This window comes from Protomyctophum parallelum, assembly GCF_964188405.1.
Source record: "Protomyctophum parallelum genome assembly, chromosome: 8".
Taxonomy (NCBI): Eukaryota; Metazoa; Chordata; class Actinopteri; order Myctophiformes; family Myctophidae; genus Protomyctophum; species Protomyctophum parallelum.
In genome coordinates this window covers 4,665,158-4,679,579 of record NC_139703.1, presented here as the reverse complement: position 1 = coordinate 4,679,579, position 14,422 = coordinate 4,665,158, and the positions used below count along the sequence as shown (strand labels likewise).

At 45.4% G+C, this 14,422-nt stretch overlaps 1 protein-coding gene across 1 annotated transcript in view; it reads right to left on the bottom strand.

Moving 5' to 3' along the window:
• Positions 1 to 14,422, bottom strand: part of grip2b (glutamate receptor interacting protein 2b) — a gene marked incomplete at both ends in the record, with an annotated part of 157,677 nt that overhangs the window by 18,907 nt on the left and 124,348 nt on the right. The window contains 8 exon segments of the mRNA XM_083770795.1: positions 291 to 446; positions 4,321 to 4,490; positions 5,834 to 5,981; positions 7,279 to 7,424; positions 11,696 to 11,771; positions 11,922 to 12,008; positions 12,409 to 12,554; positions 13,763 to 13,898. Coding sequence (XP_083626921.1) covers positions 291 to 446; positions 4,321 to 4,490; positions 5,834 to 5,981; positions 7,279 to 7,424; positions 11,696 to 11,771; positions 11,922 to 12,008; positions 12,409 to 12,554; positions 13,763 to 13,898 — 1,065 coding nt within the window.

Genomic DNA, 14,422 nt, shown 5'->3' with positions numbered 1-14,422 from the left:
TTTAGCTATTTAAAAATAGCAGATCTACAAGCTCATATCGCGCCACCGAGTGGCGCGATACGAGCTTGTAGGTCTGCTATTTTTGAAAAATCGAAGAGCGACTGACATTTCTAGAATCTGATCTCAGGTCAGAATGGGTTCATCAGGACCAGTGTGTGTCCGGCGGAAACCTCGTATGAATCTGATCTCAGGTCAGGTTATAGCACAAGGAGAATAGCAGTAGAGTGGAGGAGCACACTGATTGGTGCTCAGCCATAACAAAAAAAATCTATAAAAGCCTTGACTCTTACATTTGCAGTAATCCAGGTTGATGATGTTGTTGTTGCATGAGGTCCAGGACTTGTTGAGGGTGGAGCTTGCGTTGGAGAGGATGGAGTTAGGGGTGTGGCAGTAGTTGATGCAGGCGGGGTCCCAGGAGTGGGCGTGGTCCGACTTCTGCACCTTGACTGCAACACACACACACACACACACACACACACACACACACACTGACACAATTGAGACACAACTGAGTCATTGTGTGTGTGTGTGTGTGTGTGTGTGTGGGCACACATGGACTTCAAACTGCTGCATTAATCCCTCAAGTTGCAATTAGAGACTAATCAGTGAGTCTATTAATACTGATGTGGGAAAACTGTCCCCTCGGTCGGATGAAAACAATCACTGTCCTAATAGACGGAATTAACTCTCTCTGCACGCACGCACACGCACACACACACACACACACACACACACACAGTCACACACACACACACACACACAGTCACACACACACACACAGTCACACACACACACACACACACACACACACGCACGCACGCACACACACACACACATACACATACACGACACACGCTCAGGGTACACGCACACGACACACACTCACAAAGAGAGAGATGCAGAAGAGAAAAGGAGGAACAGAGGATGTTCCGGAGGATTTTAAGCAACTGTCAAATTGTGTAATGACCTTAATCAAACTGTGGGTTTATCAGCGTGTGTGTGTGTGTGTGTGTGTGTGTGTGTGTGTGTGTGCGCGCGTGCGTGCGTGCGTGAAGTCAAGTTAAATGCATTTATTAAACATATTTTACTACCTGCTTGTCAGAAGTTTTATAAATGCTTAGAATTTTTGAGTAGTTTTAAAATGTCCAAACATGTGTTTGAATTTGTCACTTGGTTTCAATGGAAAATTTTGTGCGTATGTGTATGTGTGTGTGTGTGTGTGTGTGTGTGTGTGTGTGTGCATGCGTGCGTGCGTAATGTCCTCATTACATCTCTACTAGTGTATGACAGTGAGAGTATTTAGTCAGTGTTGAGCTCCCGTCAGCGTTTCCACAGCAAATCCAGTGATTTTTAAGCCTATGCTCTGTTGCACGACGGTGTCACGCGTGAGTAAGATAGCAGCTGCCACTCTACAAGCTCACAGTAGCATTGCAAAGCGTTGTGAGCTTGTAGAGTGGCAGCGGCTATCTTACCCTATCGAAGAGGAGTGAGAGAGACAGAGAGAGATAGAGAGAGAGAGAGAGAGAGAGAGAGAGAGAGAGAGAGAGAGAGAGAGAGAGAGAGAAATATCAGAGGGAGGTAAACATGAAATACTGTTTCATTATAGGGTAATTTCACTTTTAAATCTGCTTAAAATCCACCTATAATACAACATCTTCACCTCTCAACACATTCATAGTCGTATAGTATATAGTGAGTAGTGACACATGTGGGGGGATGCTTTGTACCTTCATATATATCACTCAAAACAAGGTGTGGGACTTAGATCGGCTATTGCCAGTGAATGTTATTCCCCGCAGAATATAGGGATGCTATAGGGCCCAAGCAATCTGGGAACCCATTTATTTTCCTTAGCTTTTGCCTCTGGGTTAACCTGACGCTGCCAGATCCAAGAAGCTTGCTACACAAATTTGTTTCACAGCTTATTGGGATCTGGGATCGCGGAAGCAAATTCGATGACGGGGCTGTTCCTTTTTTTCAAGATACTTGGTAGATGATTGGATGGGACCGTCTGTCTATCACCGTGTGGGCGTGCAAACACAACCAATCATATTGACGTGTCTATATAGCTTCACATCCGGTTTCGCACATATCCCGCCCTTAGCTCACGCTGATTGGTCCGGTACGGAACGGATTTTTGTCAGCTCAACTCCCTGAGAGATCCCAGATGAAGGCCGTGTTGGGGAACATGGTTGATGAATTGAACAATGTGGACCCTGTTGTAAACAAGTGTAATGCTTAATTGGGTCGTCCACTCACAGTTAACAGTCTTTGTATTGAGTTTGTGCTTAAAATGTACTGTCAATTCTACAAACTGTTAATAAATATTTCAATCAATCAATCAATCAAACCCAATACCGCCCTCATCTGGCAGCGTCAGGTTACCTCTGGGTGCCTGTCTGTGTTAACCCATTCTGACCTGAGATCAGATTCATACGAGGTTTCCGCCGGACACACACTGGTCTGATGAACCCATTCTGACCTGAGATCAGATTCTAAAAATGTCAGTCGCTCTTCGATTTAAAAAAAATAGCAGACCTACAAGCTCGTATCGCGCCACTCGGTGGCGCGATATGAGCTTGTAGATCTGCTATTTTTAAATAGCTAAAGCATAACATGATGCTGACACCAAAATGGGTGCCCGGTCAGAATGGGTTAAACAGGAACTCGAGTTTGACTCCTCCTCTTTCCTAGTCCACTTCCACCCCGGTGCTTCTGTATGTGTTCATTCCTCCCAACAGTAACATTCCATGTGTTTACGGCAGTAGTGCTGACAGATTCTCAGATTATAGGGCTCAATCGGTGCAGCCTTACGCGACGCGTTGTGAGCTTGTAGATCTGCTATTTTCAGCATGCAACCAAACATAAAATCACTTGTCTTTTACTTACCAATAGTTCCTTCCTAAGATATTAGTCTGGTTTTTATTTGTTGACGAAATTGTCAATATATTTAGTCTTAGTTTTAGTCATCATAGTTTAGTTTTCATTTAGTTTTGTCAGTGAAAAAAGGTAGTCGACGAACATTTTTCGTCATAGTTTCAGTCGATGAAATCACCACTGTGTGCCAGTGAGTCTTATACCACCCCTGTCATGCTGTGTGCCAGTGAGTCTTATACCACCCCTGTCATGCTGTGTGCCAGTGAGTCTTATACCACCCCTGTCATGCTGTGTGCCATGAGTCTTACCCACCCCTGTCATGCTGTGTGCCAGTGAGTCTTATACCACCCCTGTCATGCTGTGTGCCAGTGAGTCTTACCCACCCCTGTCATGCTGTGTGCCAGTGAGTCTTACCCACCCCTGTCATGCTGTGTGCCAGTGAGTCTTACCCACCCCTGTCATGCTGTGTGCCAGTGAGTCTTATACCACCCCTGTCATGCTGTGTGCCAGTGAGTCTTATACCACCCCTGTCATGCTGTTTGCCAGTGAGTCTTACCCACCCCTGTCATGCTGTGTGCCAGTGAGTCTTACCCACCCCTGTCATGCTGTGTGCCAGTGAGTCTTACCCACCCCTGTCATGCTGTGTGCCAGTGAGTCTTATACCACCCCTGTCATGCTGTGTGCCAGTGAGTCTTACCCACCCCTGTCATGCTGTGTGCCAGTGAGTCTTATACCACCCCTGTCATGCTGTGTGCCAGTGAGTCTTACCCACCCCTGTCATGCTGTGTGCCAGTGAGTCTTACCCACCCCTGTCATGCTGTGTGCCAGTGAGTCTTATACCACCCCTGTCATGCTGTGTGCCAGTGAGTCTTACCCACCCCTGTCATGCTGTGTGCCAGTGAGTCTTACCCACCCCTGTCATGCTGTGTGCCAGTGAGTCTTACCCACCCCTGTCATGCTGTGTGCCAGTGAGTCTTACCCACCCCTGTCATGCTGTGTGCCAGTGAGTCTTATACCACCCCTGTCATGCTGTGTGCCAGTGAGTCTTATACCACCCCTGTCATGCTGTTTGCCAGTGAGTCTTACCCACCCCTGTCATGCTGTGTGCCAGTGAGTCTTACCCACCCCTGTCATGCTGTGTGCCAGTGAGTCTTACCCACCCCTGTCATGCTGTGTGCCAGTGAGTCTTATACCACCCCTGTCATGCTGTGTGCCAGTGAGTCTTACCCACCCCTGTCATGCTGTGTGCCAGTGAGTCTTATACCACCCCTGTCATGCTGTGTGCCAGTGAGTCTTACCCACCCCTGTCATGCTGTGTGCCAGTGAGTCTTACCCACCCCTGTCATGCTGTGTGCCAGTGAGTCTTATACCACCCCTGTCATGCTGTGTGCCAGTGAGTCTTACCCACCCCTGTCATGCTGTGTGCCAGTGAGTCTTACCCACCCCTGTCATGCTGTGTGCCAGTGAGTCTTGCATGTTGGGACGGTAGTGTTTCCAATTTGACCAGCTCAGTGGTGCTGGCTAACAGCTGTGTGGCCTCCAGCACCGTGCAGTGCTCTGTGGATGTGCCGTCTATGCACACCAACTGATCCCCCACATGTACCAGCCCACACCTAGAGAGAGAGAGACAGAGGGGGAGAGAGATATGTTGGAATCCACTGCCAAGTCAGTCAAAACCAGTGATGGAAAAAGTATCGATACCACAAACACATTGCATTACTAACTTAACCCGACGCCATTAATTAAAGGTATATTGCCAAGGTTTTATCGCATGTAAGACTTACTTTGATGAGCCAAATATCCGTAATCGCATGAGTAAAAGTACAATATTTGCCTCTGAGATGTATAGCAGAAGTAAAAGTAAAGGTACCTCATAATTGTACTTACGTACAGTACTTGAGTACATGTACTTTACTTAATGATTGTAGTACAGTTGTGTGTTTACAAAGGGAAAATCATTATGTCACTTTATCGGTGCATACTATCCACACTCTGTCCGGCTTTGATTTGATTTATTTAATTATAACAACCATTACACATTGATTCATCACACATTGGTGCACTGGTGGTTACAAGACAATCAAGGATGAAAAACACAATACAGTCATAGGCAGAGGGACTTAATTTCCATTGTGGTCCTCTCACATAAAATGAAGAACCTAGAAATACATACATACATACATACATACATACATACATACATACATACATACATACATAAACTGTAACACCCACTGGTCTTAATGAAAGAAGTTGATTTTTATCCCCTTCCTGTTCATTTTTATGTAAAATAAATAAATGGTATCCAGGCCTTGCTGTGAACCTTTACTCCTGTTTGGTTTTAGGTTGTTTTATTAATGTCCTTTTTTTATATCCATTTTACCATTGGGTTTTAGAGTATGGTTTAGGTATGCGGTCTAGCTTAAACTTGGACTCAGGGGGGTGGACGCCTCTGCCTTGCATAGTCCCCAGTGAATAGGCAGTTGGCCCTTCACTGGTAACCCTATTTTGGACTCATTTTAAATATATGAAGGTATTGCGGGCAGGGATTTTTACCAAAAAGGCCCCCCCCTTTTAAAATACACACACACATACATACCTACATACATACATTTCAGACGTTTTAGCAGTTTTTAAGGACCCACTTTTAGGCCAGTGCACCAGAGCAAATTCTTGCCTTTTTTTAAACCCTACCCATTCTAACCAAATACATACATACATACATACATACATACATACAAAAATAAATAAAAGGCTTAAAGGAACAATAAGATACTAAAATGGATATACACGTCACAATATAGAAAATGTTGTCCTCCATTCATAATGTATGTTAGTAGGGCTGGGTCAGGTCAGGACAGGTGCGTGCGTGCGTGCGTGCGTGCGTGCGTGCGTGCGTGCGTGTTTGTGTGCGTGCATGTATATGTGTGTCGTTCATGCATGTGCACGTGTGTACCTGTCCACCACGCTGCCTGGTTTGATCCGGTCAATGATGATCACTTGTTTGTTCGCGTGATTGGCCGATGTCAAAGTGACGCCCAGCGTTGACCCCGCTGACTTAGCTATCTCCACCAATAAAGGCCCTGACCCGTTCGTTGGCGTATCTGACAGAAAAGGGAGAGGGGGGGGGGGGGGGGGTGGGGGGTTGAGCGAAAGGTGGAGAAACTCAAGACATTGGGATGCTTATTTTCATCGCTTGACAATTATTTTTTTGTATACACCTGTCTTTCAAAATGTTGGAATACTCTCTGCAGAATTTTGTCCCAAATGGGCTGCCGTAAAAAGCGAACTGCCGATAAACCCTACCTCCATGCTCGGAGCTAGAGAACTTTTTTTTTTCCCCAGCCCTACCACTCGTTAGATATAATCAGATTACGGTAAGAAAGGGGCTAGTCCGGAATTCTCCTTTACAGGTAATGGGAGTCAACACTGTGATTGGTTTGATTAATGTAACGCCCAAACCACACCTATGCATAATCCAGGGAAATTAGCATCTATATAGCGTCAGCGTTGCGCTGGGACACCATAGTGCAATTCATAGAGCCATGGGTGTTAAATATGTGTTTGGAAATAAATAAAATATAAACAAAGTTTATTATGAATTATTGTGTCCTTGTGAACTAATGGCTCATGCTGAAAATGTGACATATAATCCAGAGCTTTGTGAATCGACTGTCCAGTCACACCAGTGTCCTTGTGTGGTCCCCAGGGGGCCATTTGGGAGGCCCCGGGGGCCACAAGCCCAAACACTGTTCTGCAGGGTCTGACATGAGCAGGGCATTTTCACGTGGAAAAGTGGCTTTTACTTTCCCTCTCCACAAGCAATTATGAACAAACTGACACAGGCAATTAACCAGGATAAGGCGCCGATACTGGGATACAGCATATTTATCAGGCCTATAGTAACAGAAATCCGTTTTGAACATATGCAGAATCACCACGCAGGCAATGGCACAGAAACCCATTAGGGGGAAAGAATGCATATTACACACAGTGTATGTATGTATGGCAAGGCGCTGATTATCAAAATATACAGCCTACATATAATTATTATTATTATTCCCCCCCCCCCCCCCCCCAGCACTCCTACTTCCCTCAGCCATGGACATGAGCATACGGTATCACAGATGTGTGGGCGCCATCCAAGGGCCATATACTGTAAGTGCTGCGGAACATTTTTCACTTCACTTTCACATTTCGGCACATTTTTACCGCTTCTTCAGCAGCCATTATTGCGGCGCTCTTTCAGCGATAGGGTCTTCTAATATGAAGCTGTGCATTAAGCTGTGGCTGTGCGTGCGTGTGTGTGTGTGTGTGTGTGTGTGTGTGTTCTCTCACCAGGGACAGTATATAAAGCTGTGCATAATGCTGTGGCTGTGCGTGTGTGATGTGTTCTCTCACCAGGGACAGTGACATCGTATTCAATGGTGAACAAAGCTTCAGATCCGCAGTGCGTCAGCAGGCTCAGAGCTTCACTGTGGTTCACTGTGTGCAGAGGAACTCCATCCACGCTTAACACACGGTCCCCTGAACGCAGAGTTCCCTCCCTGCACACACACACACACACACACACACACACACACACACACACACACACACACACACACACACACACACACACACACACAACCAATTTCCTAGCAGGTCGAGATCAATGTGACAAACTGAAACCCTTCCATTCCACAGCAGAAAATTGCCTCTGTGTGTGCGTGTGTGTGTGTGTGTGTGTGTGTGTGTGTGTGTGTGTTTGTGTGTGAGTGTGTACCCCTCTGAATTCACAAAAAATGTTTCCAATCACATCTCGCTTTATGCGTCAAGTGCCCCTCTACTCTATTTAGCCCCCTCCTCTCTCACCATTTATTTCCTTCCTTGGTTCCTTGCTTGGTTCCTTCCTTGGTTCCTTCCTTCCTTCCAAAACAGTATACACTATTTTGTGAGGATGGTTAGGGAAGTGGACCAGTTGATTATTTTATTAACCCAATACCCTGCCATACATATTTAGTGTCTTTCGTTGCTGCAAGCTTGTTTGGCGGCGTTTCAGACAGCCATGTATTTTGCACGCGATTCATATTGTAGCAGCTTCAAAATCGAACCCACTATTGTTTATATGCACAGCGATGTTTCACTTGACGACAATTTAGAATCTCAACCACAGACAGCTATAGTCCCAGCCTATAAACCGCACTGGAAAGGAAATAGCGCTGATGAGAAAACGTTGAGATGAGGTGCTGGGGCAGTGGAGGCGCATGGGGCAGTGGAGGTCCTTTGGGGTGTGTAGCAGACTACTGGTGATGTTCTACCAGTCTGTTGTGGCCAGCGTTCTATTCTACGCAGTGGTATGCTGGGGAGGGGGCATCAAGGCTGGTGAGCTCAATAGGCTCAATAAAATTATAAAGAAGGCCAGCTCTGTTGTTGGCCTCCGAATGGAGAGCCTGCAGTCAGTCGCGGAGAGGAGGATCGGGGTTAAACTGGACTCCATGCGGGCAAATCCCTCCCACCCCGTAAATGAGGTGCTGCGGGATAGGACGAGCACCTTCAGCCGTAGGCTCACACTCCCCCTGATGCGCACGGAACGCTACAGACTCTCTTTCATGCCAACTGCCATCAGACTTTTTAATGCAAAGGCATAAGAACTGCCCCCCCCCCCCCCCCCCAAATGGCATATGGTCCTTGGTTGTCTGGTCTTGTGTGATATGTCATTTGTGTCTGTTCTGTGTTGCTCTGTCTGTCCAGTAGTTTTTAGCTTTTTAGTTTCTATGCACTTTATGCTGTTGTAACACTTCAATTTCCCCTCAGGGATTAATAAAGTATATCTCATCTCATCTCATCTCAGGCATCCATTTTTTAGAGGAACAAAGGGGCAACAAGGGCTGTGAAGTTCCTTCCCTGCTTACAACAAAAGCAAAACATTTTTAAACCATTTGGATCATTTTATTAGACTTCATGACGCCCCACAGAGCTCTAGGATGTGAGAGAAGCTTGCAGCAGTAGTAAGTCTTCTGTTTGAGCAACGGGGGATAAAGCTCACCGCTTTATGGGTCTCGCCATGTCGCCGCGTCTGAGGAGGACCGAGAGAGACGTTCTTCCCTTCGTTTTGAAAAGTGCAGATTCTCCGAGTTCAGCGAGTTCAGTGGTTGACAGAGACGCACATGGAGAGAATTAGGAACGGGGCATCTGACTCATATGTCACCCGCGTTGTGCCTACTACAGCGTGTCACACCAAATCACCGTCATTAGCCCGCGCTGCGGTTCCATGCTGATAAGCACTGGCGGAAGAACTACTCAAATGTTTTACTTAGGTAAGAGTATCAATACTGCAATGTAGAAATATCCTCTCTTACAAGTAAAGAGTCCGGAATTCAAAATTGACTTGAGTAAAAGTAGATGCAGAATGTCCCATTTCACAGGCTTTCAATCAAATGTGTAAAATGTATGCTATATTTTCAATATAGCAGATCTACAAGCTCATAATAGGTTGCATCACAACCCATTTTGAGGTTGTAGATCGGTTTGTGACGGTTCCCTATATTATGATATTGATATATATATATTTGTTAGGTATTTTGGGTATTTGGTGAATGAAGGGGTAATTTTCCATGTGTAGATATAGTAACACTTTCTCCCCTAGCCTGCGGGAGATAAAGAATTGTTTTCACTTCCCATTCGTCATACTTCCTGGGAATTCCCAAGGACTGTCTAAAGAGGACGGGACGCGGAGACCGTAAGGGCGCCGCCATGTTGCTCACATGTTGCTCCATGGAAGGATAGAAACATGCGCAATGGGCTTTATGCAGCCAACACTTCCTCGTTCAGCTTCCTTGGTCTGCAACTGCGCATGTTTCTATCCTTCCATGGAGCACCATGTGAGCAACATGGCGGCGCCCTTACGGTCTTCGCTTCTTGTCCTCTTTAGACAGTCCTTGGGAATTCCCAGGAAGTGTGATTTGCCACGTCAACTAAGTAGACCTCCCCGGCAATCAGAGTTGGGGTCCGTTACTCATAAAAGTAAGGCACTACATATTACGTATTACTTTTGAAAAAAGTAATGCCTTACATTACTTTATTACTCCCTGGAGAAAGTAACATTACATTACTCGTTACATTACTTTTGCGTTACTCCATAAAATCGCATGTCGCATTGTCACATAATTTACCACTTAACAAATCTTTATAATCCTAATAAGGAGGACATACACAACATCTTTCTTTATGCTCTTTACCAGGTTGTGGAGGAATAAAACAAAATGGGCCTTTCCAAAACGGTCTAGTGCAGTGGTTCTCTTGACCTTGTAAAACTTTTTCTATGCAAACTTCTAATCAATTCTTCAATCAATCAAATCAAATATATTCAAATAAAAATAATGAGACTGAGAGAAATCAGTAGCCTACATGTTCACAGTGCTTTAGGATCCCTTTCTTTATGATGTGGAGTTCCCTGCTCCATGCTCATTAAATGTAGTTTTTCATGTCGGCATATTTGGTTTATTCATCTCTGCATTAACTAACTAGTGATTGTGACTCTGAGAGCAAATTCACATGTTCTAGCCAGCGACTCCAGCGCAGCATTACTGTTCATGTTCAACTCATCTCCGTTGTGTGCATTAGTCCAAAGCAACACTGCTGAAAGCAGCCACATGACGCAATTAAGTAACGAGTAACTGCAGCACTAAAGCGACCAGTAACTGTAGTGTGATTATCAATTTTGGAGGAGTAGTGTCGTTATATTACTCGCTACCGACCAAAGTAGTGTCGTTACAGTAACGAGATTTTCCGTTACTCGTTACACCCAACCGGCAATAGGGGTCGCCAATATTACCATTTTATTAGCCTATGAACCCAAAATTAATTGCTTCCTATGTCATTCTTGTTTTGTTTTACAAGCCCTATATAATGTAATCCCGGACATTGTCCGGGGGAGAGATTTTCACGATGCTGTTCTTGTAAAGTCCATTCTGCTCCCCAGAACATATAATGGTTAATATAATCTTTTGAAAAGTATGAGCTGAGTGTGTGCGGACTCTCCTTATTGCGTCATGTACTTTTACCTGAGTACATTACTAGCATCTCCTGCACTGGAGTCTCAAAGATTTATTAGCTTAGAATTCAAAGGTTATCTAGGCAAATATGTATTATAGTCTGCGGCAGGGTTCCCTGTATAGCCACTTTAACCCCTTAGTTTCCAAAAGCAGCATAGGAGGCTGCATCTCCAAACAATTACCCTATGGCTATTAGACATTATCATGTCAATTTTGAGGGTCTAAACCCCCTCAAAATAAATTTATGTATCAATATTACTCTTAGGTTGTCTGGTTTTGGTATATGTTGTGTTTACCCTATAGTAACCTCTGTTTCTTTTATCCAATAGGATTGGGGAGCAGAGCTACTAATGATGATCAGCTCGCACCTGGGCCCGGTGTGTCGACGCCCTATAAATGCCTGCTTCCCCAGTCCTTCCCCAGTTCTGTTCTTTTTGCCTCCTGCACCTTTTCCACCATGCACACTTTTAAACATTTCTGTTAATACTGTACATACAACACGCACACATACATTTCACTCATGCATACACGCACTACACCACTGAATACTGATCTCTACACTTCATCTGTTTATTCCTGATTTATCATTTGATTATTTTTTTTTTTGGTAAACTGCCTCTCCCCTGTTTTTTGTTGTGTATCTTGGCACCCCCTAGGCCAGGTACTTAACAGGTTATTTCCAAATGGACAAAATGTATGCCAAGGATGACTTTGACGGCTTTCGTGTGTGTGTGACTGTGTGTGTGTGTGTGTGTGTGTGCGTGTGCGTCTGTGTGTGTTACCTGTCCGCGGGCCCACCTGGCCGCACATAGGTGACCACTAGGGGGCGGGACTTGTGCCAGTCATCATGGGAACCACCTGCATGACAGACAGATGACACACGCAAATTGTCTGCTTTACATTTCAAAATAAAAGCCGCTCATTTAGGTCAAACATTTCAAAATAAAAGCCTCCCATTTAAGTCACATTTAAAAATGAAAGTCACTGCGCAGGCAGACTGTGTTTTACCTCTCAGTACAAACCCAAAACTGTTTCCCTCTTTGTGCAAACAGATGTCGATTGTCTTTGATATAACCCCTGAGGTACTGTCTGATGCTGGAGAGAGAGAGAGAGAGAGAAAGAGAGAGAGAGAGAGAGAGGGGGTGGGGGGGGTGGACAGAGAGAGGGGGAGGGAAAGAGAGAGGGGAGGGAGAGAGAGAGAGAGAGAGAGGGGGGGTGGGTGGGTGGGGGGGAGTGGGGAGAGGGGGAGGGAAAGAGAGAGGTGAGGTAGAGAGAGAGAGGGGGGGGGGAGTGGGGAGAGGGGGAGGGAAAGAGAGAGGGGAGAGAAAGAAAGAAAGAAAAGTGTTGTAAATGGAATGGTTCTAGTGCTATGGCAAGTGCTATAGGCTAAGGTGGAGTCTGAAGAGGTTATTTTTCAGACTACGGCGGAAGATTGGGTGTTTGGGGATTTTGAAATAATGGTGATTTGAAATCATGTGGTAATACCGTTACGTACCTGTAGAGGGCAGCTCATACTCCACCTCCAGCAGGACTCGCTCTCCAACATTCTTCAGTAAACTGATGATCTCTTCATGACGCAGTTTGGTCAGGTTGATGCCGTTCACTGACTTGATGTAATCCCCTACATTTAGCTGGTCACTCCTGTGGAAAGAAGACTAACGTTAGTGTCCAGCTCCGTCATTACAAAACGTTGTTGAGCGCGGTGTCATGTGTTACAGAGTACGTGGCTCACAACCTCAGCCCGATGGCCTAAAAGTCTAATCTCCCCGGGCCTATAGGAAAATCCATTTGGTCTAGTGGTTAAAGGAGAATTCCATGCTAGAATGCTTTCTTACCTTTCTTTGTAGTTGTTACGTCCCCACCAAAGAGGTCCAGGTGTTTTTTTGTGCAAAAACTTCTTATTGGCTATTTCCCCTACCATAAGCCCTCAATGAATTGCATTGCATTGAATGGGAATTGAATGGGGCTATGGGGTGTAATGCTAGTTTGCTTATTTCCATCGAAAGAAGTAGTAAAGTGTGTCGCTTGGGATATTATTTACATTATGAAGAGAGGATATATACAAAGAAATTATAATTTTGAGCGATGGAAATAAGCGAATTAGCACAACACCCCATAGCCCCATTCAATTCAATGCAATTCATTTAGGGCTTATGGTAGGGGAAACAGCCAATAAGGAGCTTTTGCACAAAATAACACCTGGACCTCTTTGGTGGGGACGTAACAACTACAAAGAAAGGTAAGAAAGCCTTTTAGTATGGAATTCTCCTTTAAGATGTTGGCTTTCCATGCGGGAGACGTAGCGGCTGAGACATGCTCCCGTGGGAGGAGGTCAAAAGGTGGGTGAGTGTAGCAGAGTGGATCACAACCTCAGCCTGAACAGTCAAACATACCATTTTAGTCTAGAGGTTAAGATGTTGGCTTTCCGTGTTTGTGGGAGTCCCGGGATCTAATCGCAGGTGGTAGACATGCACCGAAAATAGCAAATCTGTCAAACACGGCTATTGTCGAGGCAACAAATGTAAAAATGTATTTCTGGCTTAAAGTACCATTTTCAAAATGTCTGGCAAAACTGCCCCTGTTAACATTCTCTGCATGTCGCTGTGCATGTTGTGTGTTGTGTTAAGGAGTTAGTTGTAGTTCGTCTCCGTTGATTGTTAAGTATTTTCAAGTTCCATTATTGACTTTTCGTTTATTCAATCCAATTATGTAAACATTGGCTTAATTTCTCTGATTATGTAAATAAAATACATTATGCTGCAAAGTGGTTGTCCTCCATCCAAAATGCTGCAGGCTCCTTTGCCCCTATAGCCATCAGGTCCGTAACAGATGTTTGTGTTGTTTCTCACCTAGCAGCGAGCCCTCCAGCGCGCAGGTTGGAGACCCGTGGTTTGCCGTCCTTGTCGGTTCCTCCAGAGATGGTCAACCCCAACGTGGAGCCTTCCTTCTTCACCAGCTCCACCATGGTCACCCCACGCACTGCTTCTGACCACAACAATAAAACACGCACACGCGCACGCGCACACACACACGCACGCACGCACGCACGCACGCACGCACGCACGCACGCACGCACGCACGCACGCACGCACGCACGCACGCACGCACGCACGCACGCACGCACACACACACACACACACACACACACACACACACACACACACACACACACACACACACACACACACACACACACACACACACACACACACACACACACACACACACACACACACACACACACACACAGAGAGAGGGGTTAGAGTTTCCCAACCTGGGTATGTGTCCCTGCAAACTTCCGGCGCCTACTGCCCCTGCAAACATAGACAAAACCTTATGTTTCACAAACATAGTCCTTGTCTCTGAAAAGAAGACGATGTCATAGGCCATAGTATCCAACCCACCTTGTTGTCAGTCAATCAATCGATCACGATCGATCGATCGATCGATCAATCAATCAATCAATCAATCAATCAATCAATCAATCAATCAATCAATCAATCAATCAA